General features: G+C 62.1%; 1 protein-coding gene across 1 annotated transcript; it reads right to left on the bottom strand.

The window, feature by feature from the left end:
• Nucleotides 1–943: 943 nt before the first annotated feature.
• Nucleotides 944–11,137, bottom strand: NHERF1 (NHERF family PDZ scaffold protein 1). Its single transcript, XM_074160217.1, has 6 exons — nucleotides 10,745–11,137; nucleotides 4,386–4,547; nucleotides 3,416–3,569; nucleotides 2,766–2,806; nucleotides 2,156–2,254; nucleotides 944–2,037 (listed from the first exon to the last, which is right to left on the bottom strand). Exons 1-6 carry the CDS (start codon nucleotides 11,135–11,137, stop codon nucleotides 1,873–1,875), a joined length of 1,014 nt encoding a protein of 337 aa, XP_074016318.1. The 3' UTR covers nucleotides 944–1,872.
• Between the last annotated feature and the right edge of the window lie 1,592 nt (nucleotides 11,138–12,729).

Genomic DNA, 12,729 nt, shown 5'->3' with positions numbered 1-12,729 from the left:
ACTTGGCCACTTGGGCATCATTTGAGCTGCAAACCTGTGTGACCACTCATCTGCTCAGGTAGAGGGGCTTGTCTGGAGGCTCGAAGCACAAAACAAGAGCGTGCAGAAGGGGAGGAAGCAAAGATGCTGGGCAGAGGCCAGGGCTGCAGGTCCACAGCATGCCACAGCCACTGCTGAGAGCACAGCCCTGCCTTGTCCCTGGGAAGCCACCATCCCACCCTCCCTGGTACAGTTATGGTACCAACAGCTTGGCCCTGCCAAGCCCCCCAGGCACAGTGTGCCCCCCTGGTCGCCTGCTGTGGCAGCAGGGTTTAGCTTGGCCGTGTACAAGCTGCCCCGCACGGGCTTAAAAATAGCCCTGGGAAGTGGGCAGGGTGGCAGAGCCCTGAGGACATCCTGGCCCCACTGTGCTGGGTCCCCAGCCACTTCCAGCTGTGGCACCATCACCAACCCCACCCTGAAACACCTCTCTGCCCTGCTTCGCTCCCCAGACAGGGCTAAGATCCATCAATTTAAAGGGGCAAGCCACCCTCTCCCCACCAGTACCTCTGCCTTCCCCAGTCCAGGATGCAACCCTGGGGCTCAGTCTCACCCCAGAACCCCCCAGAGGGGCTGAGGGTAGATTTGGGCTGCCCCTAGCAGAGCTGCTGCCCTCCAACCAGGCCAGCAGACACAGATTAGAGCCTCACATCACACACGCACCCGCCCGCACTCCCCAGGGGATTAGAGCCCTTTAATCACCCTGAGGCATTAACCCTCCCCGACTCCCCCCGTCCCCCCCAGCCTGGCTCCACAGGGTGCTGAGGGAGCACCCAAACCAGCCCTGGTGTCCCCCACCACTTGCAGTGTTGCCTGCCTCTTCCCCCAGCCCCGGCAGCACGGTGAGCCCCCAGCGAGCCCCCACTCCCTTGGGCTTTGGAAGGATTTAGCCTTAAACCGGACACATGAAGTCAGGAAGGTTTATTCCAGTAAACAGAATTTCTCTTGAGCTGGACAGTATGAACAACACCCGATCGCAAAACACAGAAACAAAACATTCACAGGAAGAATTTCCACAAAATACAGTTTTTTAAAAAGAAAAAAAAATAAACAGTGTGATTGGAAAACTCTTATTTTGGAAAAAAAAAAAAAGCAGTCTATTGAGAAGCCTTTAAATTAAACAGTGTCGGATTCAAACCCTGATCAGCTCTGTCTCCAGGAGTGAGCGGGAGCAAAGGAGATAATTATTGCTTGGTGCGCTGGCTCCAGACACCCTCTCCTCTCCCAGAACAGCCCCAGGGGCAGGGGGCTGGGGGCTCCCTGCTACGCTGGGCACCCCTGTCCCTCCTTGCACCCCCTGGGATCCGGGAAGTGAAGGGACAGGAGCGTGGACGGAGCTTGCCAGGCGGGGCTCAAACAACCCAGAGAGGAATCGCTGTGTTTGGTGGCCGGGCAGGAGGGGGTTGCTAAAATTCACTAAAACAAGTTTTGCAGTTAAAGGGCAATTTGGGGAGGGGGGGAGGGAGGGAGCTCAAATAGAGATGGGGTTTGGGGTGGGGGAAGAACCAGGGAACAAAAGATCCACCCCCAAACCCCTGCTTGTGCCTAGCGGGGTGTGCAGGGCTTCAAGGCAGGGCTGGAAGAACACCCCGGGGATGGGCTCGTGGCTGGGGGCAGCCCCCCCAGCTCTCTCTAGCTTAAAACCACTGCCCAGGACCCCGCTGCAGGAATGCTTGCTAGCCACCGAGCCCCATCCCTCAGGTCAGAGTGGTGGGGAGCAGCCCCACATCCCCACCGGGAGCCTGTAACGGGGAGGAGGGGGATGCAGGAGAGGTGGGAGCGAAGCCAGGGGGGTGGGGGGGCTGGTGGACCCTCACCTCCACCCCAGGGCCTTCACAGGTTGCTGAACAGTTCGTTTTTCTTGCTCCAGTCCATCTGGGGTGCCCGCTTGCTGCTGCGCTTCTGGTGCGCCCGCTCCTTGGCCACTGCCAGCGGGATGTCGAGGTCCAGGATGGAGCCGGATGCTGAATGGCGCTTGTCAACCTCCTGCGTGTTGGGCTGGGGGGCGAGAGGCTGCGTCAGCCTCACTGTGTCCCCCCAGGACAGCCCCACGGTGGGTGCTCAGCCCAGACCCTGCTTTCCAGCCACCACCTCCCCCCGGTATCCCCAGCCCTACCTCGCTGTGGGTGTCAGTGGAGTTGGGGGACACAGCCAGTGGCCCGGGACTGGACGGGCTCTCGGACACCGAGTTGGACCGTGGCTCTCCGCCGTTTTCCTGGGGGAAGGTAGCAGGGAGGGAGTGTGAGCAGGGCAGCTCCAGCCCTGGGGGTTGGGAACAGCCCCCGAAGCTGCAAGTCCCACCCAGGGGACCACAAAATCCATCCTCCCTACACATAATCCCCTGTGAGCTCCAAGCTCATAAATACCTCCAGCACTGCCCATCCAGGGCGGGGAGGGATTAAACCCTGGCCTGACTGCCCTGGAGAGGAAGAGGAGGGTGGCTTCAGGGCTGGATGCTGCTTCCCTGCAGCATCATGAGGATGGAGGAGGAAGGCATTGCAGCCACCTCCATGACACACAGCCCCACAGGCAACCCCCTACCTGGGAGGGACCAGTTCCCGGTCCCCTTCCTGGTGACACCTGCCCATGTGGCAGCCTGGGAGCACTGTGGTCCCTGGTGGCATCACCCACCCACAGGCAGAGGACAGGGGAGACACCTAAACAGGCAGGGTCCCGGCCCAGAGACTGGCATAGATGGGATTAAAAGCAAGATGAGGCTCTCTTACCTTCTCTATATCGCCATTGGCAACTGGTTCTGGCAAGGGACCTGCATGGTGAGGACATGGGCGCTGAGTGAGGATGCATTTGCTCGGTCCCCTCCTACCTGCCCCCCGTCACCGGTGGGCACAGCGGTGCCCAGCAAAGGCTGCATGTGGCCAGTGCTCACCCAACACCACCCAGGGCCTGAATTCTTTAACCCACTCCTCACAGCCAGACCCACAGCACAAGGGGGATGCTGCTGGGGACCAGACATGATGACAGCCACGATGTGGAGCCCAGTGAGACACCCCACCCCGTTCTCCTGGGGACCACGCTGACAACAGGGAGGTGGCCACAGCTGATCAGAGGCTGCAGAGGAGAGCGAAGGGCAGCTGCTCCCTGTTCACTCCCTGAGCCATAAACCCTGCCAAAGTGCAACCTGGGGCCATAAACCTGCCTTCCTGCAGAGCCCACATCAGCCCCACCACCCCCCCAGCATGGGGCCCTCAGCTGGGCAGGGAGACGCCAAAACTGGGCGACGCTGCTTGGCACCAGGGTGATAAGACTGCCACCTCCCAGGGCTCAGGAACTGCCCCAGAACCCCTAGGTTTCGTGACAAGGTGACACAGAGGTGGCACAACCCCCCGTCCTCCCTGCAGCAGAGCCCCCAGCCCACCTGTGAGGTGCTCCTCTGAGGGAACCACCTTGCACTTCTTGAAGAACTCATCCGTGAGGACGTCCACCACCAGCAGCTTGGTCTCATCACCACCTGCCTTGATGGCTGCCACCACATCGGCGTGCTGCTTGCCCTCCACGCACACCCCATTCACCTGTGGGCATGGCACCATGTCACCACTGGGGCCAGGAGACATCTGTCCCTCGAGAGGTCCGTGGAGGGGCTGGGTACCATCCTTGGTACCAGTCACAGCCCCAGCACAGCCACCCGACAGCTCCCACAGGTATCCGCAGCCTCACACGGATTAGCAGTGAAGCCAGCAAAACCTCATTAAAAGCAGATTTTCCTTTGAGTGATTAGCACGGGATCGTACAGGCAAAGCTGGCAGGGAGCGCCCGGCACGGCACGGACCCGGGGCTGGTGCAGGAGGTGGGCAGCACGGGCAAGGAAAAAAAGCCCTCGTGTCACGGCACGGCTCCCAGAGAGCCCAAAGCTGCACCCCAAAAGAGGCAGCAGCCCCACGCCCTGGAGAGCAGCGGGGTCAGAGCTCAGACGGTCCTTGCCCTCGTGGGTCACCATCCCTCTTGGCACAAACCCCATCCCCACCCCTGTGACGGCCGGCAGCAGGGCTTGGGGCCACCGTGCACCTTGTCCTCTGCCTGCCCCACCCCAGGGATACTCTTGCTCAGGGCAGGGGACAGCCCTACCGCTGCTTAACCCACAGCCGGCTAATTAGTGCTCAGCCCCAGCACCCCCGCCGCCCGCCCGGCTGCACCCCTGGGTGGGGACCGGCAGGTCGGTGCAGATCGGGCGGCTGCACCGTGAGTCACCGCCAGCCCTGGGGGCACCCCGCACCATCCCGGCAAAGGGTGGCTCCCTCCCTGGCACCGGGATGCGAGGGAGCACCGAGATTTTGGGGGAAATGCCCCTACCCTGCCAGCAGTGCCCCCCCCCTCTTGCCCCGCCATACCTCGATGATGCGGTCCTGGGGGGCCAGCCCCGCCGCCTCGGCCGGCGAGTCGGGGTCCACGGCACGAACGTACTGCCCGGGGCGGCTCTTGTCGCTGTGCAGGTTGAAGCCGTAGCCATTGGGGCCCTTCTTTATGCAGCATAGCCGAGGCCGCAGCTCCTCCTGCAACAGGGACAGCCCGTGGGAAAGGTGTTCCCGGACCCCCCAACACCCAGGGACAGCACCAGGACCACCAGACATCTCCCTACCCTCCGGTGGCCACCTGCACCCGCAGACACCTCAAGTTGCAACACAGGGTGCCAAAACACCCTCTGAATCCCAGGCTCAACTTAATCAATTAGGTGAAGGGCACACTAATTGCTGCGAAACATTAAAGAAACATGTTATTATGTGTGTCCCCAGACCACGCTCTTCTTTTTGGGATTAGGATTGCAACTGCCACGCGAAGGTGGAGGAGGAAACACAGCCCAGGTCGCTGGGAAGCACCTCCACCCCTCCCAGGAAGCCTTTGGTACCAGAGAAGATTCAACCGCCAGTGCAGGTCCCCTCCATCACCCCCTTGCAAGGTGCAGCCCCCCCTCCATGGCAAACCCAGCCATGGAATTCCCCAGCCCAAAGCACCCCGCGGCCACTGCTGGCAGGGAAGGGGCACACAGGGCTTGGGGAGGCAGCTGGGATCCAGAGGGAGCAGCCCTGATGCTGAAACACACCCCAACACCCCAGCACGACCCTCCACCGTTGCAAAACAGAAACCCGCTTGACCAAGGAAGCACAACGTGGGATGTTCACTTCTCCAGGAGCCAACACCCAGCTCATCTGCGCCTGGTTTCACCCTGACCTGTGGATCCACCAGCACCCGGAGCCAGGGAACCCAACTGGATGTCCACGGCCCTGTACCCAGCTACCCACGAGCCCATTAACAGTGCAATTCCCCACAGCCCAGCAGCGGGGGAAGCAGGAGCACACCCAGGAGTTTGGCAAACAGGAGCTGCCTTGGCTCATCCAATGGTCAGTGGGATGCCCAGGAAGCATCAGTGGAACCAGGTGACACGAACCAGCCACCCGCCTGCAGCGTTGTCAGAAGTGCTCTGACCCCAGCACCCAACCACCACTGCTACATATTTATATATAAAATGGTTTGATCCTGCCTTGACCACCAGCTCCTGGGCTTTGGTAGGGCTCTCCCAGCAGCCAAGCTGCACTTGAGCTCCTGAAATATTCCTCACCTGGGGGTTTAACATTTATTGTTTCTTCTGAGATTGTTTTTTCTCCTTTGGTACCCATAGCATCGCTGCAGGAATTTCCCTTACCGTATCTGCACCGTGCTGCTCTTCACCCCCTGTACAGCATACTCCCCGAAAACACCATGAAATCCCCTTTGCCCACTGCCAGGAAAGCCTGGTCCCTAGGGTGCTGGCACAGAGTGACGCAATGACAATCGCTAAGCCCAATGCTATGATAACACCCCATCCTCTTGCACAACGCCTTCCCCGTGAGGTCAAGGCCGGCTGCCGCCCCGGCACCGCTCGCCAACGCCCCGGGGAGGGAGGTGCACGCAGGCACCCAGCTGGGTCTGCCGGGGAGCGAAGGTGAGCCCGGGACACTGCAGGGCTGGCAGTCACCCAGGACCCGCTCTACCCCTGGCTCGGCTGGGCGATGCCCGGTGCAACAACCCAGGGCTGCACCCCGAGGAGCTGGTGGTGTCTCCTCCGCAGACCGACAGTGGGATCCCTGGCCGGGTGGAGGATTGCGACACCTCAACTTCACCCCAGCCACCCCTTGGTCCCCCCATGCCAGGGCACTGGGCTGTGGGCTCTGCCCGGGTAGCAGCAGGTTCTCGGGATGCCCAGGCTGTTGTGACTGCCCCCTCCACCCAGCAGCAATCCCTAGCAAGGGTGGGGACAGGGAAGACCCAAAATAAGGCCAAAAAGCAGAAGCTGGTGGAGCCTGGAGGAAGGCAGCACCTCCCCGAGTCCCTGCTCTGGCCTGACCCCGGGAAGGGGGTTCGGGCTCTGCAAGCACCCACACTCCCGGTGCCCTTGGCAGCACCACGGCGTTGCTCCACGCCGATAGCTCGGGACAAAGCCGAAGGGAGCACCCGGCAAGCGGAGCTGGCAGCGCTCCCAGGCGAGGAGGAGGGAGGACTTCACTCCCACCCGTACCAACAAAGCCTCAGCAGCCCGGGCTTCCTGAGGCAGTGGGGCCATGAATTTGGGGGAGTTGGGAGCCCTGCAGGATGGCCAGATGCCTCAGGGCAGGGGGACAGGTCATGGCAGCGAGGGAGGCACCAAGACCTCAAAGGCAGCCGGCGAAGGCAGAAGCATCCGGTGCGAGGGCAGCCCAGCTGAGCCGTGACCTTGCCCCCCCAGCATCCCCCTGCCAGCGGCTGGCAGCTCCTCCAGCCCAGCGTGCCAGGCTGCCTTCGCCCTCTCCAAACCCCTCGTGCCAGCAGAAAACCCTGCGGGCAGCCACCGTTCTGTCTCTCTGAGAGAAAAATATAAATGCATCCGATCCTCCAGCTGCCATATCCTACCCCTCCACAGGGCAAGCACCCCGTGGCAGGGCATCCCTGCAGCCCTAAAGTCCCCCTGGACAGAAGGGACCGAGGTGAGAGGGTTTGGGTTGACATCCAGGATGCAGAGATGCCCACAGCTTCGGGGCCAGGAGCTGGACAGCAGAACGGAAATGTCCCTAATTTCTATAAGCTTTTGCGTCCTCTCCTCCAATGCCAGCAGCCCTCCCACCGCGCTGGGGCACGGATTAACTGGCAGAGCCTCGTTAGGAGCAATTACAACCTCCGGTGGGGAGGGTGGCAGGAGAAGCTGGACTCAGCCCCCAGCACGGACATCCCGTGCCACCCCTCTCTGCACCTGGGGGTGGCAGAGGGACATCTCCTGCCTGCAGAGATGCCAACTTGGGATGGGGAGCTCAGCGGCATCACATCCCTATTCCTGCCCTGGAACAGGCACCTCGAGGAGCGTGCTGGACCATCCCTCCCCAGCACCTTTGGCCACCCAGCAGGACCATTGGCCCCAGGGACACAGGAACCCCAACTGCACGGTGTGCCAGGACCCGCTCCTCAGCTCCCAGCCCCCCAGCAGCAATTTCAGGACAGCTTTTGAAGCCCCAAGTCCCAGGAAACTCCCCACAGCCCTACAAGCAGCAACAAGCCTGTCGGCAGCAGCATTCCCAGTTACTCAAAGAGAAAGACAACGTCTCCGAGGACGCCTGGGCCAGCAAATTCACACAGATCCCGAGATCTGGCACACGCATTCGGGCTTTATACAAAAGGCATGCAAAGCAGCCTCCTCACAGCATCCCCGTCACGTCCCGTTTGACTGGAGCTGCTTTTCATGCAGCTGCCTTGAGAGGAAATTTAATTCATTTCCTAATTAGACACCAGCTACCCCCGGTGCAATGCTTCCAAATGGGGAGTGGGGTGGAGATCTGCTCCCTGTTATACCCCAAAACCCACCCCTGGGAGGCTCACACGGGTTTTAGAAGGAAGGGTGAGAATTGTTGGCAGGGAGGGCTCTAATTTGGCATTAAATTTGCAAGAGGGAAGCCCGGGGCCGGGAGGAAAAGCCTTGCCCTGGTAAAAGCGGCCCCAGCCCGTGCCAGGGTGCTGGGCTGGCAGCCGCCAGTGCTGCTCTAACAACGTGCAGTTTGCATGAAACTTTCTCAAGACACTCCCGAGCAGCTGAAGCCTCCGGAAACACGGAGGTGGGGGGGGGGGGGGGGGGGAGGACGAGCTGTCAGGGCTCCCGGCCGAGTGCTGGGGACGGCCCCCGTGGCACAGGGCCCCCGGAAGCAGGGCTGGCACCAGGGGTGTAAAACCATCACCTTGCTGGCTCAGGGCCACAGGAGAGGGGTGCACACACGGACCAGCTCCCCAGGTGCCTCCAGGGAGGCTCAAAACCTCCACCCCAGCATCAGGGGGATTTACATGCCCAGGGTTTCATAGGAAGGAGAAGGGAGTCCATTACAACCCCCCCAAAACCTCCCCAGCCCATGCCCAGCCCTGGGAGCCACAGGGGTGTCCGAGCCCCCTGATACAGGGTGGTCCCAACCATGCAGGACCCAGCAGGGTTTGGAGAGAGGTTGGATCCTGCTTGAAGGTGGGAGATGCTTAAACCCTCGCTCGGCCAGGGGCAGGCTGCGGGTGGCCAGCTCTCCCAGCAGCCAGCGTCTCCAGGCTCGTTAAGCAAATAAAGGCAAGTCCAGCCCCGTAAAGCAAACAGAACTCTGACACATGCAAACCTCCCACTCCCCACCACAGTGATCCCAGGTGAATCCCACCAACCCACAGGGACGGGGCTGTTGAGGGCTGCAGGGGAACAGGGTGACAGGGACCACAAGATCCCTGTCTGCCCGCTCCGACTTGGCTCGGCATCCCACCCAGCATCTTCCCATTCCACTTGATGGCATCTGGCTGCTGTAATGTCTCCAAAATTGCTCGCCTTCGCTCTCCTGCCCTGCCCCCAACCGCAAGATTTCCTGCTACCTGTTGAGAAACCGTTGGGGGCTGTGCGGCAATGTCACCCCATGTCACCCACATCACCCACTTCCTGCTCCCGTGTAGAGAGAAACCGCCTGTGGTAACTCTGCACAGGCTGCACCCCAAGATTAAGGGGCATCTCCCACTGGGGCAGTCCCTCTCCAAGCCCATGGGGCATCTCCAGCTTCCCAGGCTTCTTCCATCGCTCTGGTTGGCACAGCCCCTACCAGCAGGGCCCTTATCACTCCTGGGGACCACACATCCTCAGCTCCCCAAGCCCGGCAGGGGACCTAACTGAGCTGCATTAACTACATCCCTTTTATTTTTTCCAGCCCATGGAGAGATCTGGACACGGAAAGCACAGCACAGACGGTGTCGCTGGCCCTGAGGGAGTGCTGGCACCATGACATACGGGAGGGCAGGCACGCTTCCCCGGCAGGGGCAGCACTGCAGCCTGGCACATGGTCAGACCCAAGGGACCGGGGATGCAACGGGGGACAGTGAGCAAGCTGGGCAGGGACAGGGGCAGAGTCTGGTTGTTCCCACCTGAACAACCCCACCAGGGAGATGCTGGAGTGGTGCTTTAGCTGGGCAGGGATGAGACCAGTGCCGTACAGTGGATCAGCCCAACTGGGGACAACGGGCAGCCGGCATCGGGCTAAGTCCAACAGGAGACACAACTAATAAACACACCTGATTGTCAGCAAAACCCCACATGACAACAGCTCAGAGAGGCACCAAAGTCCGCCTGGGGCTCAGCATCGGCACTGGGAAGGCCCCGCAGCACCAACCCTTCACCAGCACCAGAAGCTGGGGCTCGGCCCATCCCACTGATTATCACCATAGCTGGTCTTTGAGGGCAGGTCATACAGGCTCCCCAGACGGTCCCCCACCCCGGGGACACCAAAAGCCTGCTTCCCAGGAAGACCATCCCCATCTCTGTTGCAACAACAAACACACTTTTTTGCTGTGTAAATAAAAAGCGGTATTATCTCCGGCAGCCCAGAGCGTCTCTTAGGAACTGCTCCAGGCAGGAAAGGTCAGCTATTTCTCAGTTCCTCACCTTTCTACATCTCTTTGTTTGTGCAACCACTAACTCCCACGCGCTGCTTAAGGCCGACATTCCTGAATGAGTAAGTGTCTGTACACGGGACTGACCGATGGGATCGGTCCCCCCAGCCCGGGAAGGGCTCCACCATCTCCGCTCCACAGCAGAGACCAGACACACTCAGGACACAAGTGACTGCCACCAACGCCCGCGATCACAGTCCCTAAAAAAAAATTACCCTTTGCCACAGCTTTTTTGTTATACTTTGGAGCGTGTTAATGCCAGCTGCCCTCAGTCCAGCCCTGGGCAGGGGCTCACCTGCATGTCGAAGCTCACTCCCTTCACTCCTGTAGCATTTCTCATCCCGTTTCACCAGCCCTGCAGCACGAGGAGGGCCCGAAGGGCTCCGGGACACGACGGGCTGCTGGGTTACGAGTCCAAACAGCCCCATGCACCCGCTTGCCCCGGCTTGCCCCCCAACAAGGCTGGTAGAGAAAAACGTTAAGCAAAAAAAAAAAAAAAAAAAAAAAATTAAAATAAGAAAGGAAAAGCAACAGGGCACGGGGGGTGGGGCGGTGCTCCCGGGGAGCTGTGTTTAAAGCAAAGCAAAAAAAGAACGAACCAAGAGAGAAACCGCACAGGGCGCCCGGGGGAGGACGGGGAGACGCGTCGGCTGCTGCTCCGGCTCGCCCGGCTGGAAGGCGACGGCGACCGGTAGGTCCCACCCCCCCAAGCCCTGGACATCTCCCCGACAGCCTTCTCTCCCCCCGAAAACTTTTCATCGCCCGAGCCGCCGCCGGCCGCCGATCTTACCCGCTGGCCGCCGCCGCTGGGCTCCCGCGCCGTGGGCTCGGCCGGCTCCGGGGCCGCCTGCTCGCCGCCCACGGGGGCCTCGGTTCCCGTACCTCCCCGCTTCTGGAGCTGCTCGTCGGCCACCGGGTCCACGACGAGGAGGCTGACGGCGCCGGCGGCGGCGCGGATGCGCTCCACCACCTGCTGGTGGCTCTCCCGCTCCACGTTCTCACCGTCCACCTCCAGCAGCCGGTCCCCGGCCCGCAGCCCCGAGCGCTCGGCGGGGGAGCCCGGCTCCACCAGCCGGATGAACTGGCCCGGCTTGCCCTTCTCGCCGTGCAGGTGGAAGCCATAGCCGTCCGGCCCCCGCTCCAGGCGGCAGAGCCGCGCCGCGGTGGCCCCGCCGCTGCTCATGGCGGGACCGGCCACCGCGTCCCAACCGCCCGTCCCCGCCGCCCGCGCCTCTGCGCCACCGCCCCCCGGCCGCCCCTCTTATACCCGGGGCGGGGCGCGGGGCGCGAAGCGCCAATCGGAGAGAGGGGCGGGGCGAGGCAGGCCAAATAAGGATAGAGACTGGGTGTGGTCATGTAAATATAGGAGGCGTGGTTATGCAAATAGACGTGGGGCGGGGCGTATGCAAATATTGGCTCTCCCCAGCGGGCCGTCCCGGGCGCGGTGCCGGGGGGAGCCGGGGTCTTGCGGCCGCCGTCCGTCCGTCCGTGGGGCCGGGCCGGGCCGCTCCGCTCCCCTCCCCTCCCCTCCCCTCCCCTCCCCTCCCCTCCCCTTCCCTCCCCTCCCCTCCCCTGAGCCATCTCCGTCTCTTCTTGTTGGATCTACCTTCTCGTGACCCGGCTCTGTCCGCCCCCCCCTCCCTGGTTCACCGCCGCTAGTCCCGGCGGTGGCTGGAGACGGACAGGGCGCTCCTCGCTGCGCCCGGGGCACATCCCCGGTGTCACACCTCGGCCTCTCGGGGCCCTTTCCTCCCCGTCCCCTCGGCCGGTCCTCGAATGCCGCCCCCGCTGCCGGCCCCGGCGCTGCTCCGAGGAGGAGGGCTAGAGGGATGCTCGGAGCTTCAAAAGTGAAATTAAAAGCCCCAAACTGAAACTGCGTGGGAAAGCGGCACAGGAGGCCACGCTCGCCGGTAACCCGCTGTGCGGCGGAAATGACAGAGCAGCCCCGCTCCCCCAAGCAGCTCCCGGCCCCCACTCAGCACCCCGGAGCTGGGTGACCCGAGGGTGGGCACATGGGGGAAACCCCAGGGGAATTTGCTCTGCTCAACCCCGATGTGCTCTGCTCGCAGGCTCGGAAGCAGAAGTGGCTACAGGGGGTTACAAGAGTGTGAGATCCTGGGGTTTCGGGTCAGCCAGGGCAGAGCAAGGCAGCGGCAAGCCTAGGCTGCTCCGGCACTGCAGCAGGGCTACTGGTGTCAGGCAGAGCTGGCCCCTGGCTCCTGGCATCTACTCAGGAAGGGTGGCACTGAGGTACTGTCAGTGTCTTTCACCGCTGGGCCTCAGGACCTGGCTGAAGTTCAGGCTGGCCAAAGGTCCTCAGGGCAGCCGGGATCACGTTTAATCGTGCTGCAGCTGGGAGAGTGAGGAGGTGACAGCAGCATGCCACGGGACACGTCCCTCCCGGGCAGCTCTGCACCAAACCCCTGCTGCAGGGACCTCGGTGGCCGAGAGACCCCCGTGTGCTGCGGGATGGCCATGCTCCAGTTCCGTGGGGCTGAGCGGGGAGTGGAGGGTGGGCTCATTTGTTTCCTCCACTCGGCTGAGCATTTGCCAGCGGCTGCTGGGCCCTGAGAAAGGCGGTGGAGAGGAATCCCACGGCGGCCGGCGGCAGATGCCTGCGGAGAGGAAAACCAGGGCAAGCGTGTTGCAGTACGGCCCCAGGACGAGGTGGGGGTCCATGGCCTTTAGCATCAACATGGCACAGCCCTCTCCTTAGCATGGGGGTTGTGAGCAGCACGGCCCCACGAATGTGCATGTAAGGGGAGGAGACAGAGG

This window comes from Numenius arquata, chromosome 17 (assembly GCF_964106895.1).
Source record: "Numenius arquata chromosome 17, bNumArq3.hap1.1, whole genome shotgun sequence".
NCBI classification, from domain to species: domain Eukaryota; kingdom Metazoa; phylum Chordata; class Aves; order Charadriiformes; family Scolopacidae; genus Numenius; species Numenius arquata.
This window is presented reverse-complemented; position numbering and strand designations above follow the sequence as displayed.

Coding starts and splice junctions, on each gene's coding strand:
- NHERF1 (XM_074160217.1), bottom strand. CDS start 11,137: ATGAGCAGCGGCGGGGCCACCGCGGCGCGGCTCTGCCGCCTGGAGCGG. Junction 4,548..10,744: donor CCAGCGGCGGCGGCCAGCGG/GTAAGATCGGCG, acceptor TCCCTGTTGCAG/GAGGAGCTGCGGCCTCGGCT. Junction 2,038..2,155: donor CCACTGACACCCACAGCGAG/GTAGGGCTGGGG, acceptor CTCGCCCCCCAG/CCCAACACGCAGGAGGTTGA.